Source organism: Rhincodon typus, chromosome 17, assembly GCF_021869965.1.
Source record: "Rhincodon typus isolate 14 chromosome 17, sRhiTyp1.1, whole genome shotgun sequence".
Classification (NCBI taxonomy): domain Eukaryota; kingdom Metazoa; phylum Chordata; class Chondrichthyes; order Orectolobiformes; family Rhincodontidae; genus Rhincodon; species Rhincodon typus.
In genome coordinates, this window is record NC_063348.1 from 25,556,581 (window position 1) to 25,569,565 (window position 12,985).

Here is a 12,985-nt window from a genome sequence, read left to right on the forward strand (position 1 = left end):
CCGCTCCACTATCCACCTGCTATCACCGCCCCCACCCCCATTTATTTCAGAGCCCCCTTCTCCTCCCCCATTTCTGAAGAAGGGTCCCCGCCCGAAACGTCAGCTTTCCTGCTCTTCTGATGCTGCCTGGCCTGCTGTGTTCCTCCACACTGTGTTATCTCTGACTCCAGCCTTGGCAGTTCTTACTATCTCCGAGTGAGTTACAACTTAGTGTGTTAGCTGAAGGCAATAAAAAGGTCACATTTTCAGTTTGTGATGAGCACTTCATTCAATCATTTTTATTTTACTTCTGCATTTGCAAAGCCCATTGTCCATTACTTCCAAGTGTCTATAAACAAATAAATGTTCCACGGTCAGTTCCTTTGACCACCAAACAGCCAATGATTTTTTGTCCTCCATCTTCTGTGAATACAGAAAGTCCAGTCTGAATTTGAAACTATTTGGTAAGGAAGATTTTTATGTTTGAAAAAAATGTGACCTCGCAGCATTATATTCTTTGTACTGAGAATTACTGAGGCGGAAAAAAATCAACTTTTTATGAGTTTATTTGTCTATTTGTTTCAGTAACGTATCTTATGAAATTTCATAAGGATAAACCATGACAAATTTCATCATCAATGTAGCTACAGTATAGATATTGAGGCCATTACTGAGTTCAGTAGCTTGACTAATGTTGCATATATTAATACGAATAATCAAGTTGCTGTCACAGATAATTGTAGGACTTGGCACAACACCATTGTATTTTAGTATTGGAAATCTAGTACATTGATTTTATAACAACCATATACTAAACTGGGTTGTCAAAAATAATCTATATTTATCTATATTTAAAACCTTTAATACCATAAAACATCCAAAAATGCTTCACAGGAGGGTTATAAAACAAAGAATGACATCGAGCCACATCAGGAGATTTCAGGTCAGATGACTTAAAATCTTTGTCAAAAAGGCAGATTTTAAGGAATATCTTAAACAAGTAAAGCAAGGTAAAAAGGTAGAGAGCTGTAGGGAGGGTATTCTAGAACTTGGTACCCAGGCAACTGAAGACTTATTAACCAAATTAAAATTGCACATATACAAAAGGCCAAAATTGGAGAAGCTCAGATACCGCAGAGGGTTGTGAGGTTGGAGGAGATTACAGAGAAAGGGAAGGGTGTAGTCATTGGAGGGCTTAGAAAATAAGGACAATTTTATAATCAAGACATTGCTTGGAAACCAATAAATATCAGTGAGCATAGAGCCAATTGGGGAACTGGAACGTGCAAGTAAATACATTGGGCAGCAACAAAATCAAGAAAGAAAGGTTTGAGGTCACGATTTTCTCAGTTTACATTTGGATTCTTCTGGATATGCCCTAACAAGAAGATTACATGCAAAAAGAGTACCTGTTTCCTTGCAAGAAGGAAATGAAAGTCAGGAAGCTTTAACAAATAAGGCTCCCAGCATCTATATAATAGTATTGGTGAGGTCTGGCTGCAGCCTGAGATTTTGAGCAAAGAAATCAGTTCTTGTGAGGCAGCAGTAGGAAGGGGAAACAAATGCATTCAGTTGAACCTCATTGGTAGAGTTTGTCAAATTTTAATTTAGGCAACAACAAGCTGCTAAATATAAATTAAGTTGTCTTATGAAGTTAACTGCAATTTGTGTAATATTGCAAGCCTGTGCTGTAGCTGATGAAACTACATTTACACTATTAACTCAATCTGTCGTTATGCAAAGTACAGTAATAGCTATTGGTCTGCTGTCACATCTGTCATTTTCTAACTTGGTAGCTGGAAATAAACCACTTTTTGTAATAATGAGCAATCCAAGTGAATTTGATTTCCAAATCTAGATGTTATAAGGCAAAAATTAAACCCTAAATGTTGACTTTGACTATAGTTTTGACTATTGAAATGAATTGGAGAAAAACTCAACAGTTATTTTTCAATTTTACAGACATTACATTATGCAGAGTGTGGCACCACCTACAACTCCATGCAGTACTGATGTATGTGATAGTGATTATACCACAAGCCGGTGGAAGAGTCCCAAATACTACGTGGATCTGAATTCAGATTCAGATCCTTACCCACCACCCCCTACCCCTCGAAGTCCATACATGTCAGCAGAGGAGAACTGTGAAAGTTGTCCACCATCACCTTCCACAGAACGAAGCTACTTTCATCTCTGTCCTCCCCCACCATCTCCCTGTACAGATTCCTCATGATTCTAACAAAACAAACATTTTTTTTATAATTCTGTACATAGCTTTAAATACAAACAGAGAGAAAGTATATTTTATGAATTAAAAGTACTGGATGGATGGGATTATCCAAAGGACAGTGTACAGAGAATGTGAGCAGGTCGATAGGACAATGGAATTTTGTACAGATGGAAAGAAAAATATTTATAGCCATTTTTTTCTTAAGTAAATACACCACTTGCATCTTTGTGCCATATGCTCATTTTACAGAACAAATGGGGAAGTAAAAGTATAAAAAGTTCACAAATGCAGGCACAGACACAATGGGCCAAATAGCCTACCTCTGTGCTGTATAATTTTATTTAGGTGAAACCATTTTAGAAACGAAATGTATGAATTCTATATTCATAGATATAAATGGACAATCGCTTATTTTGTACTTTTTCTACCTTAACAAAATTATACTTGTTGTTCTATGGAGTTTAAATATTTCATGAATGATATTTTTGATCAGGATGTTCTGTGCTGAAAAGACATATTATTGAATTATGAGCTCAATGCACAACCCTAAGTGTCAATTACATGATCTTCAAAATAAACCACTAGCCGGAATTTTTTTGTATGTTTAATGTCATTGAGGGTTTGCATACTATCCTTTTCATGTCAAGGACCTGTGTTTGGATTTGGCCCAGATTAATTGCATTAAAGTCTATATATTCACTGATTCTAAGGATACTGCTTAAATTCATTTCATGTTGTATTGCAGCAGCTCCCTAAGATTCCAGGTTCAAGGCAGAATAGTAATTCACAACCCCACTGCAGATGTATACTGCTACTCAGTGGATTCTTGGTGTGGATAAAAATAGTATCACCCTGGTACCTTTTAAGAGTGCACTTCTGAAATTTGGATAAAATTATATTGAGCAAAACAGAAGGATTTCACTTTATACCTGACCTAGGGGTACTTTAACTCTAATTGTCATGATTTTAAAAAAAATTGAATGTTCCATTTTAACACAAACACTCCTCACTTTGTCGAGCACAAGATTCTCCAACAAATGATTACAGGACAAAGTTCTAGTTGATTGTTGTGTGATTTGTATTTTAACATTAAATTATTTATCATGGATTATAAACCAGTTTTCTTCAATAGAAATTCTTTTAATGTTTGGTTTTTGTTACCTTGGCTTGTATGTACAGAAAGTTGTAGCTATCACTACTGAAACATTTTGAAGAGTGCCCATTGTAAACCATTCAAAGAACTTGCACATTAATAATAAATGTCTAAGATTTTGTTGGATTATCAAGCTGCCTCGTTTATCATTAGCATGATTGTGCATGCTTGTACCACTAATTTGCTGCGGCAGCATAAACTTAAGATGAGGGACTGTTGACCAACTGCCTTTTGATATCATTGTGGTTTGCTTTTAATTCCAAAAAAGAGCCTTTTATGGAAAGTTGGCATAATACAATTTACTTTCTAAACAGTTACAAAGCTTTCCATTCTTAAAATTTACCTCTTAGCACTATAGAAGTTAAAAGTATATTTTATCTAATTTCATTGTGTTATTTATAAAATGCTATTATTCACAGATTATATGTATGATTTTCAGCAGCACTCTGTATACAGTGAAATGACAGTTTCTAATACAATGACATTGACTTCAGCTATAAAAAAAGCAGACGTTCGACAGAACTTTATATTCAATTTTTTCTTCCATTGTCTGTTATAATTAATGTGGTCATTAGTTCGGTGAAGTCCCATAAAATGTGTAGAGCCCAGTTTGCTGCATTTGTATTGAGTGTTTGATTCTTGTCTATGATTGAATGTTTAATCATTAAAGTAAGGACATTTTATGTTTTCACATTTCACATTGTGCTTGGCTGTTTGAGCGAAATGCTGATGACCTACCTGTATCCAAAATATTGTTTGCTAAAGTAAAGACACAAACTTCAGATTGTTCTCCTTTCCAGTTTTAACCTTTTCTGCTTGTGTTGTGCATAACTTATTTTAAAATTATACTTTGGAGAATAAAACCTTGTGTAATTACCTGATTTTCCTCAGTAAGTAAAAATGCTGTTTGTTCAGTACATTTTTGTTTTTTTGTGGATTTTAGCGCACAGACTTTTCAAATCTATCACAAACGCAAGTATTTATAAATACTTAAAGGATGAGATGGAAATAGTACAGTTTTTTTAAGTGTAGGAAAGACTTCATACTTAATTGCTGCATTCCTTGATTTTGTTTTATATTTATCTCGAGTCTTATAACAAATTTCAAATATTAATTGCCACCTTTTCATTATCAGTTGAAGCGTAATAGTTAATGGAATTAAAGCCAAATATAACTGGATTTGAGAGATGTACAGTGTTTAAAAGGGATTGGTGTCAATTTTGGAATTATCACAACCTGACATTATGTTGAAACGTTAGTATCAACAATTTGGGAGGGGAAGGAAAAAGCTGTATTTATTGTGCAAAAATATCGATCTCCCTTGATTACCCATAAAGCATCCTGTGGTTATGTAGAGGAAGCCTATCTCACTGTTGCTGATCTAGAGAAGTTTAAATTGTTAGCTGTACAATTTGAAGAGTTCAAATGGTGCCTTACATAGAATTATTGTAAATGATAAAAAAAATTGGTTTGTTTGTTTCACAAATGCGCTATGTACCATTAACGGTTTTTATTAATATTGTGCAGTTTATTGAATATTTTGTTTGTTGATACATTATAAAATCTGAAATGAAATGTTGGAAGTGCTCAGTAGGTCAGGCACCAATTGTGGAGAGAAATGGAACTAATGTTCAGGCTCAATGACCCTTCAGGGAATCACCCTGAAATATGCTGCCTGACGTCCTGACAACATCAATCATTTTCAGTTTTTTTTTAATTAACTGTTTAAACCACCAAGTAATTTCAGTGTTTAGGCTAATAAAGTTATTTCTGACTCTGCATTGGGCAATGTTGTCTAAAAGAATTCAAGCATTCTTTCCTCCCACTGTGAGTTTTGACTGTTATTCTCCTCTAAATTTGTCTGTTTACCATTTCAAGCCCCCAATACATCAGATCAATTGCAAACAAGTGACAACATTAGCAAAGAAATTGCTCCATGAAAACCAAAAGAACTGCAGATGTTGTAAATCAGAAACAAAAACAGAAGTTGCTGGAAAAGCTCAGCAGGTCTGGCAGCATCTGTGAAGAGAAATCAGAGTTAACTTTCGGGTCCAGTGACCCTTCCTGGGCTGCTGGACCTGCTGAGCTTTTCCAGCAACTTCTGTTTTTGTTTCTGTTTTTGTAATTGCTGCATGAACCTCAGTAATGCTGCTTTTCCTTCAGCCACTAGGTGGTGCAAAAAAGTGCAGCAAAACTTATCAGTCGCCTGATTTCCCAAACCCTAACTTTTTGACAAAACTAAAATCAAAGGACTTATTTTGTAAAGAATCATGAACAAAGATTAGCATCCTAATTATGCGTGACACAATTTATTGATGCACAATATGCACAGATAGACAGTATTACCATAGGAGAAAAGGTAACTTAGATGGACCAAAGATTTTCCATTTTTTAATATGTTAACATCTTATCAACCTAAACCATTAAACTTGATTATATGACCGTCTAGAAAAATACCAGTGACTGTCAAATTCCCTTTGATTTAAAGTAATCGTTTGCAAAACTATTTGTAATGAATTAGGTGTTTCTGCATTATTTCTCAAAAGTGCTAGTACGTGGAGATAAAGATTTTTTTTGAAAAAGCCGATCATAATTTTGGGTTCTATAAATGCATAGAGTCAAAGAAGTAGGGATCAATTTATACAAAATATCTCTTACATCAAATAGAATATAGAGATCTGAGAATTCAGACATATAAATCACTAAAAAATGTAACAACACAAGTTGATAAAGATATAGAATTTCAAGACAACTAGAATACCGAAGTAGGAGCATAATATTAAATTTATATAGAACTCTGATTAGATCACAGAGTTCTGTGGGCACTTCTGATCTCTAGACTACAAAAAGGATACAGAAAATACGAGAGAAGTTTACAGAGATGTTTCCACAATTGTAGGGATGCGGCAATCAGTACAGACAGAGCAGGTAAGGGCTTTTTCCCTGTCAAAGAGATCTGATTGACCTCTTCAAAGTTATGAAGAAATTTAATAGGATGAATCCACATACAAGTTAAGGCAAGGGCCAATAAATATCAAATAGCCACTTACAAGTAAAATCAAGAATTATGAGGAGTTTCTTATCACAGAGTGGTGAGAATGTGAGACTTGAATGACATGGATGGTTAAAGCATCAACACATTTAAGGGACGACTTGATGTGTACATGAGGGAGACAGAAATGTAGGGAGAGTGAGAAGAGCTAATTAGAATGGAAGGTAGCTCCATTTGGAAAACAAGCATCAACCTTGACCCATTGAACCAAATGACTCTTTTCTGTTTCATAAAGTTATGAAAACCAATGTGAAGTTGCGTGCAATTTTGGGTTTCCTACTACAAGAAATGCATTGAAATTATGGTTTCACTAAGATAATGCCAAGGATGGAAAGGTTTTCATTGCTAGCAGTGGAAGCTGAGGAGTTATAACACAGGTTTTCAAAATTCTGGTGTTTTAAGTGTGAATTGACAAAAACCATTTCTTGCAGTTGGGATGTCAGCGAAAAGGGATGATGAAATAATGAAGAGCTGGGAAAAATTATAAATTTTGAAAGCAGAGAGAGATGTAAGGTTTTGAGGAGGAACAGTAAGATAAGTTTGGATTGCTGTGGCAAAGACAACGGACTCCTTTGTAAAACTATTTCTGTTTTGTAGAAGGTAGTATTGAATAGCAATTCGATTATTTCCCTGCATGGAAATGTAATTTTAATGTAATGTAAATTTTTTTCCTGAAGTATTCCCCCTGCCACCCCACCACCAGCACCCACCAACATTTACTAATCATAAGCATTTTTTTTTTGTTTTATTTTGGTAATGGCCTGAAGGATTAGATCGAGCGTAAACATGATGATCCAGTAAAATTGAGCTGATTTCAATTGTGAAGTCAGATTTACTCAACTTTGAAATACAATTTTGGTTGTAATTGGAAAAGCACAGCTTGTGTACCCACCCCACCTTCACCCCCAAAACACATTAATGTTGTGTTGCCTGTCAGATAGTAATGTTATCATCGTCATTAAACTTAATGTTATGAGCATGTCTCTCAATGGGGCTCACCAATCAAACTGAAATTTGCAAACAAGTTGCTTTTAATAATTACCACAAAACAAATGGTTGCAGCAAGAAACAAAAAGGCTTAGTAACTGGCTTGAAATCTTAAGCAGCTAGACTGCATGGAATTTATGCAGTAAGAAACTAGTTCAACACAAAAATGATGGCCAGACTATAATAGTAAGTGACTCTTCCAGCCTTCTAACTTTTTCCTGGCAGCAGAAATGGGTTGCCTTCACTTTGTTAGTCACCAGCTTTTGTTTTATTAAATGGTGTTTGTCACTAATGTTGAAATTCATGGCCAGCATTTGGTATGTTCTTGCTCTCAGCTCCTGGTGCTTCATGTCAAAACCTTTTGATTGTATTTCTTTGTATAAAAATTTGCAAAGACAATATCAAATCAATAAATTTGTAATAAAGATGTTGTTGATTTTTATAATAAAATGCTTTATTTTAAAACCTGTTTTTTAATGGTCAATTACAATTCTTTTTACTTTTGGAATGCACTACCAAAAGACAGAACTTTCAAGAGGAGCGACTGAGAAAGTGTGCAGAATACAACACTCTGATCAAATGTTTTGATTCACCTCAACACATTTTTTTCCTAAAATGGGAAATAAAGCTCTTTATTTGTACATAAATGTTACCATCAGTAGTGAGGTGGTTTATTTGTAGTCAGAGAACAGTCATTCACCCCATTTGTTGCTTACTGAGAGGTCAGCAATATAATCTACTTCCCATAACTGTGTGGTAAAGGCTTCATTGTTACTTCAATAAATTCCTTCCTTCAGACAAACCAATGCAGAATAATGAACCTTCGTGTATTTTAACCCTGTAATTTTGCTGGTTCATTGCTGATGGAGTATTTGTTGCCATGTGTGAATCTTTGATTTGGTTTGATTTTCATTAACATTCATCAAGATGTATGAGGAGATTAAGCAGGGAAAATAGTTCCATAAATTTTGACTTCCACTTTAAAATCAATGCCTTTAACTGATGGTAATTTATTATTACAATACCAGATTGAGACATGAATTGGGAGATTTGAAGAAAGGTACAGGATTAATGATGTAAAATCATAGGGAGCTGTTAGACATGATACACTTCTCAAAATAAGAAAGTTGTAATTTAAAAATTTACCCTTGAATAGAAAAGGACTGGCAAAGCATTTGAAGCCAAGTATGGCCATGATTAATCTGCCAATACTACAGCAAGAAAGCAGTAAAAGACTTGAAATTGCACTTTCACGCTTTGACAATCTCAAAGAACAATAGAGCACAGGAACAGGCCCTTCGGCCCTCCAAGCCTGTGCCAACATATTTTGCCCTTACATACTAAAACTGTCTTCACTTAGAGGATCCATATCCCTCTATTCCCTTCCTATTCATGTATTCGTCCAGGCTTCTTGAATGCTGCTATTGTGTCTGCTTCCACCACTTCCTCTGGCAACATGTTCCAGGCACTCACAGCCCTTTGTGTGAAAAACTTGCCTCGCACATCTCCTTTAAACATCCCCCTCTCACCTTGAACGTGCATCTCCGAGTAATTGACCCCTCCACCTTGGGAAAAAGCCTCATACTTTCCACTCTATCTATCACAATCTTATAAACTTCTATCAGATCCCCCCTCAACCTCCAATGTTCCAGTGAAAACAAACCCAGTCTATCCAACCTTTCTTCCTAACTAAAATCCCCCATACCAGACAACATCCTGTTAAACCTTTTCTGTATCCTCTCCAAAGCATCCACATCCTTCTGGCAGTGTGGTGACCAGAACTGTATGCAATATTCCAAGTGTGGCCTAACTAACGTTCTATAAAACTGCAGCATAACTTGTCTATCCTGATATTCAATGCCCCTTCCAATGAAGGCAAGCATGCCATAAGCCTTTTTTAACTACCTTATCTACCTGCACTGCCACCTTCAGTAATCCGTAGACCTGCACACCCAAATCCCTCTGCATATCAATATTCCTAAGGGTTCTGCCACTCACTGTATAATTTCCACCTGTACTTGACCTTCCAAAATGCATCACCTCATAATTGTCCAGATTAAACTCCATCTGCTATTTTTCTGTCCATGCCTCCAAACGATCTATATCCTGCTGTATCCTCTGTCAGCCTTCCTCACTGTCTGCAACTCCACAAATACTAGTATCCTCCACAAACTTATTAATTAGACCAGCTACATTTTCCTCCAAATCATTTATGTAGATCACAAACAGCAGAGGTCCCAGCATTGATCCCTGTGGAACATCACCAGTCAACAGCCTCCATTCTGAAAAGCATCCTTCCACTGCTACCCTCTGTCTCCTATGACTAAGTCAGGTCTGTATCCATTTTGCCAGCTCACCCCCGATACCAAGCGACTTCACCTTTTACACCAGTCTGCCATGAGGGACTTTGTCAAAGGCTTTACCGAAGTCCATGTAGACAATATAAACCACTTTTCCCTCATCAATCATCGTCACTTCCTCAACAAACTCGATCAAGTTAGTGAGGCACGACCTCCCCCACATAAAACCATGCTGTCTATCGCTAATTAGTCCATTTGCTTCTAAAGGCATAGAGATCTTGTCCCTGAGAATCTTTTCCAATAATTTCCCTCACACTGACGTGAGGCTCACAGGCCTGTAATTTCCAGGATTATCCCTGTTACCCTTCTTAAACACTGGGACAACATTGGCTATTCTCCGGTCCTCTGGGACCTCACCTATGACCAAAGAGGATACAAAGATGTCTGTCAATGCTCCAGCAATTTGTCATCTCAAGATGTTGCAAAATGTTTCCATTAACAGAGACTTTTAAAAGTGTAATTGTTGTTGTAATCTAGTAAATATTGAATTGATTTTCACCCAGCAAGGTCCCATAAACAATATTATGATAATGACCAGATAATCTATTTCAACAATATTGATTCAGTTACTAAATTCAGTCCCTTAATCCTGTTCTGCCATTCAATAAAATCATGGCTGACCTGTTTGTTTTTAATTCACATTCCCATCTACCACCAAACTCTTTTGATTTCCTTGCTTAATAAGAATCTATATACCTCCATGCTACCTTTAAAAATATAAAATTTATCTAAAAATATTTAATGTGCCACCTCAAATGCTTCCTCAAGCAAAGAGCTTAAAAGTCACATAATCCTCTGATAGAAAAAAAGATTTTCCTCATCTCTGTTCTAAAAGGGTGATCTCTAATTTTAAAGTGCGCCCCAGATCTAGACTGACCCAAAGGCAGAAGTATCTTTTCCACATCCACCTCATCAAGACCATTCTGGATCTTTACACACTTCAATCAAGTTACCTTCCACTTTTCTCAATTCCAGTAGTGCATCAAGCCCAGCCTGTCCAACCAATCCTCATAAAACAGCCCTTTCATTCTAGAAATCTGCATCACCACTGCACTTACGTCCTTAAAAACAGGAGACCAAAGCTGCAAACAGTATTTGAGATGTAGTAGGAACTGCAGATGCTGGAGAATCCGAGACAACAAGGTGCAGGGCTGGATGAACACAGCAGGCCAAGCAGCATCATAGGAGCAGAGAGGCTGACGTTTCGGGCCTAGACCCTTCTATAACTGAATCATAATGTCCTTTTATGTTAATTTCTCTCATAATAAAGAATAACCTCCCATTAGCCTTCTTGACTATTTGCTGTACCTGTTACTCGTGCAGAATACCCAAATGCCTCTGAACTTCAGAATTTCACATTTGTTCTCATTTTAAGTAATAATTTGCATTTCATTATTCCGGCCAAAATGAACAATACTTCATTTCCCACATGATACTCCATCTCCAGATTTTTGTCTACTCACTCAACCCATCTACAGCTCAACATATTACTCCTTCAAAGAACTCCAAAAAATTGGTTAAACGTGATTTCCCTTTGTCAAAACCATGTGCACACTTGTAATTTCTTTAATGATCAATTCTAACAGTTTCATTCCAACAAACACCAAGTGAACAGGTCTGTAGTGTCTTGTTAACTATCTCCCTTTTTGAACAGAGGGGTTATATTTGGTTCTAGGAAACAATCTCAAAGCATTCTATAAATGTTTCATCCAGGCGGCTACTGTCAAACTGATTTTTCCAGTTTATGTGTCGATTAAAGACACCCACTATAATTGCTATCTCTATATCACAAGCACCAAACATGTCTACTTCTATATTTGGTCTTACATTATGGTTACTGTTAGCTGGCACGTAGGCCATTATCATTCGTAGCTTCCTTCCCCTACTATTCCTCACCTCCACCCAAACCGATTCCATATCCTGATCTCCTGAACAAAGGTCAGTTTTAACTGTTGCATGAATGCCATCCTTGACTAAATGCTACCATTTCAGTAAACCATAAGAAATAGGTACAGGAATGGGCCATTTGGCCCTTCAAGCCTGCTCCACCATTCAATAGGATCATGATTGATCTGACATTCTTTGCATCCACTCATGACCCTTTCCCACAACCTTTGATTCCCCTAATTATCAAGAAACTATCTCAGTTCGCAGTTCCACCTTTACCTTTCCTATTCTTCTTCAATGTCATATACCCTCCAACATACAGAAGCCAAACCTCCACATCCTGAAGCCCTGACTCTGTAATGGCTATTAGATCATATTTATTTACTTCAATGTGCGCTATCAATTTATTTTGCATGCTATGTACAGAGCTTCTAGTTTTGTCTTTTGTTATCATTGTAACATCTAATTTTGATTTCTGATGCATTTCTAGGTTTTTTTCTTCTCTGTCTATTCCTGACATCCTCTGACACTGATTGTTATTTTCCTGCCTTAGTTGCCTCTACTCTTTAATATACCGTATCTTTCCATATGTGATCCCTTATCCCCATTATTCAGATTAAAACCCTGTATACCTCTTGAGTTATGTGGTTTGCAAAAACACTAACCACAGCACAGTTCCAGTGTAAACTGTCCCAATGATACAGGCCCCACTTTCTTCAGTACTCCTATCAGCACCCCATGAACCAGAACCCACTTCTCCCACACCAGTGTTTGAGCGATGCATTCATCTCTCTAATGTATCCTATGCCAGTTTGTATGTGACTCAGGTATTAATCCACAGAATATGACCTTTCAAGTTCTGGCAAATTGAATCCAAAATTTGGCTTACTGGCAGGAAGCAGAGATGGTATTTTTGTGAGTGGAAGCCCGTGTTCAATGCCATACTATAGAATTCTGTGTTAGTCCCTTGCTGCTTGCTGTACAGATTAATTATCCAGACATGAATGTAGCCGGTATGATTGGTATGGTCCAGATGAAAATCAGTGGTGCAGTAAATAGCTAGAAGGCAAGTCTTAGACTACAAGACTGTGTAGATGGCCTGGACAGGGGCAAATGGCATTTAATCCTGGAAAATCTGAGGTGATGTATGTTGGGAGGTCTAACAAGGCAAGGGAGTTTACATTGAATGGTAGGACCCTAGAAAGTATAAAGAATCAGAGGTACCATTGTGTGCATGTCCACAGATCCACAAAAGCAAGGAGGTTATGATGGTGAGAGATAGTAGGAACTGCAGATGCTGGAGAATCTGAGATAACAAGGTGTAGAGCTGGATGAAC

At 36.8% G+C, this 12,985-nt stretch overlaps 1 protein-coding gene across 2 annotated transcripts in view; it reads left to right on the forward strand.

Annotated features, from left to right (window-relative positions):
* The window catches only part of lrp5 (low density lipoprotein receptor-related protein 5), a 181,108-nt gene extending 176,829 nt beyond the window's left edge, over positions 1-4,279 (forward strand). For both annotated transcript variants that reach the window (XM_048606985.1, XM_048606986.1), the window contains one exon: positions 1,942-4,279. In XM_048606985.1, coding sequence (XP_048462942.1) covers positions 1,942-2,212 — 271 coding nt within the window. In that variant the 3' untranslated portion in view covers positions 2,213-4,279. The remainder of the gene's footprint in view (positions 1-1,941) is intronic.
* The last annotated feature ends 8,706 nt before the right edge of the window (positions 4,280-12,985 follow it).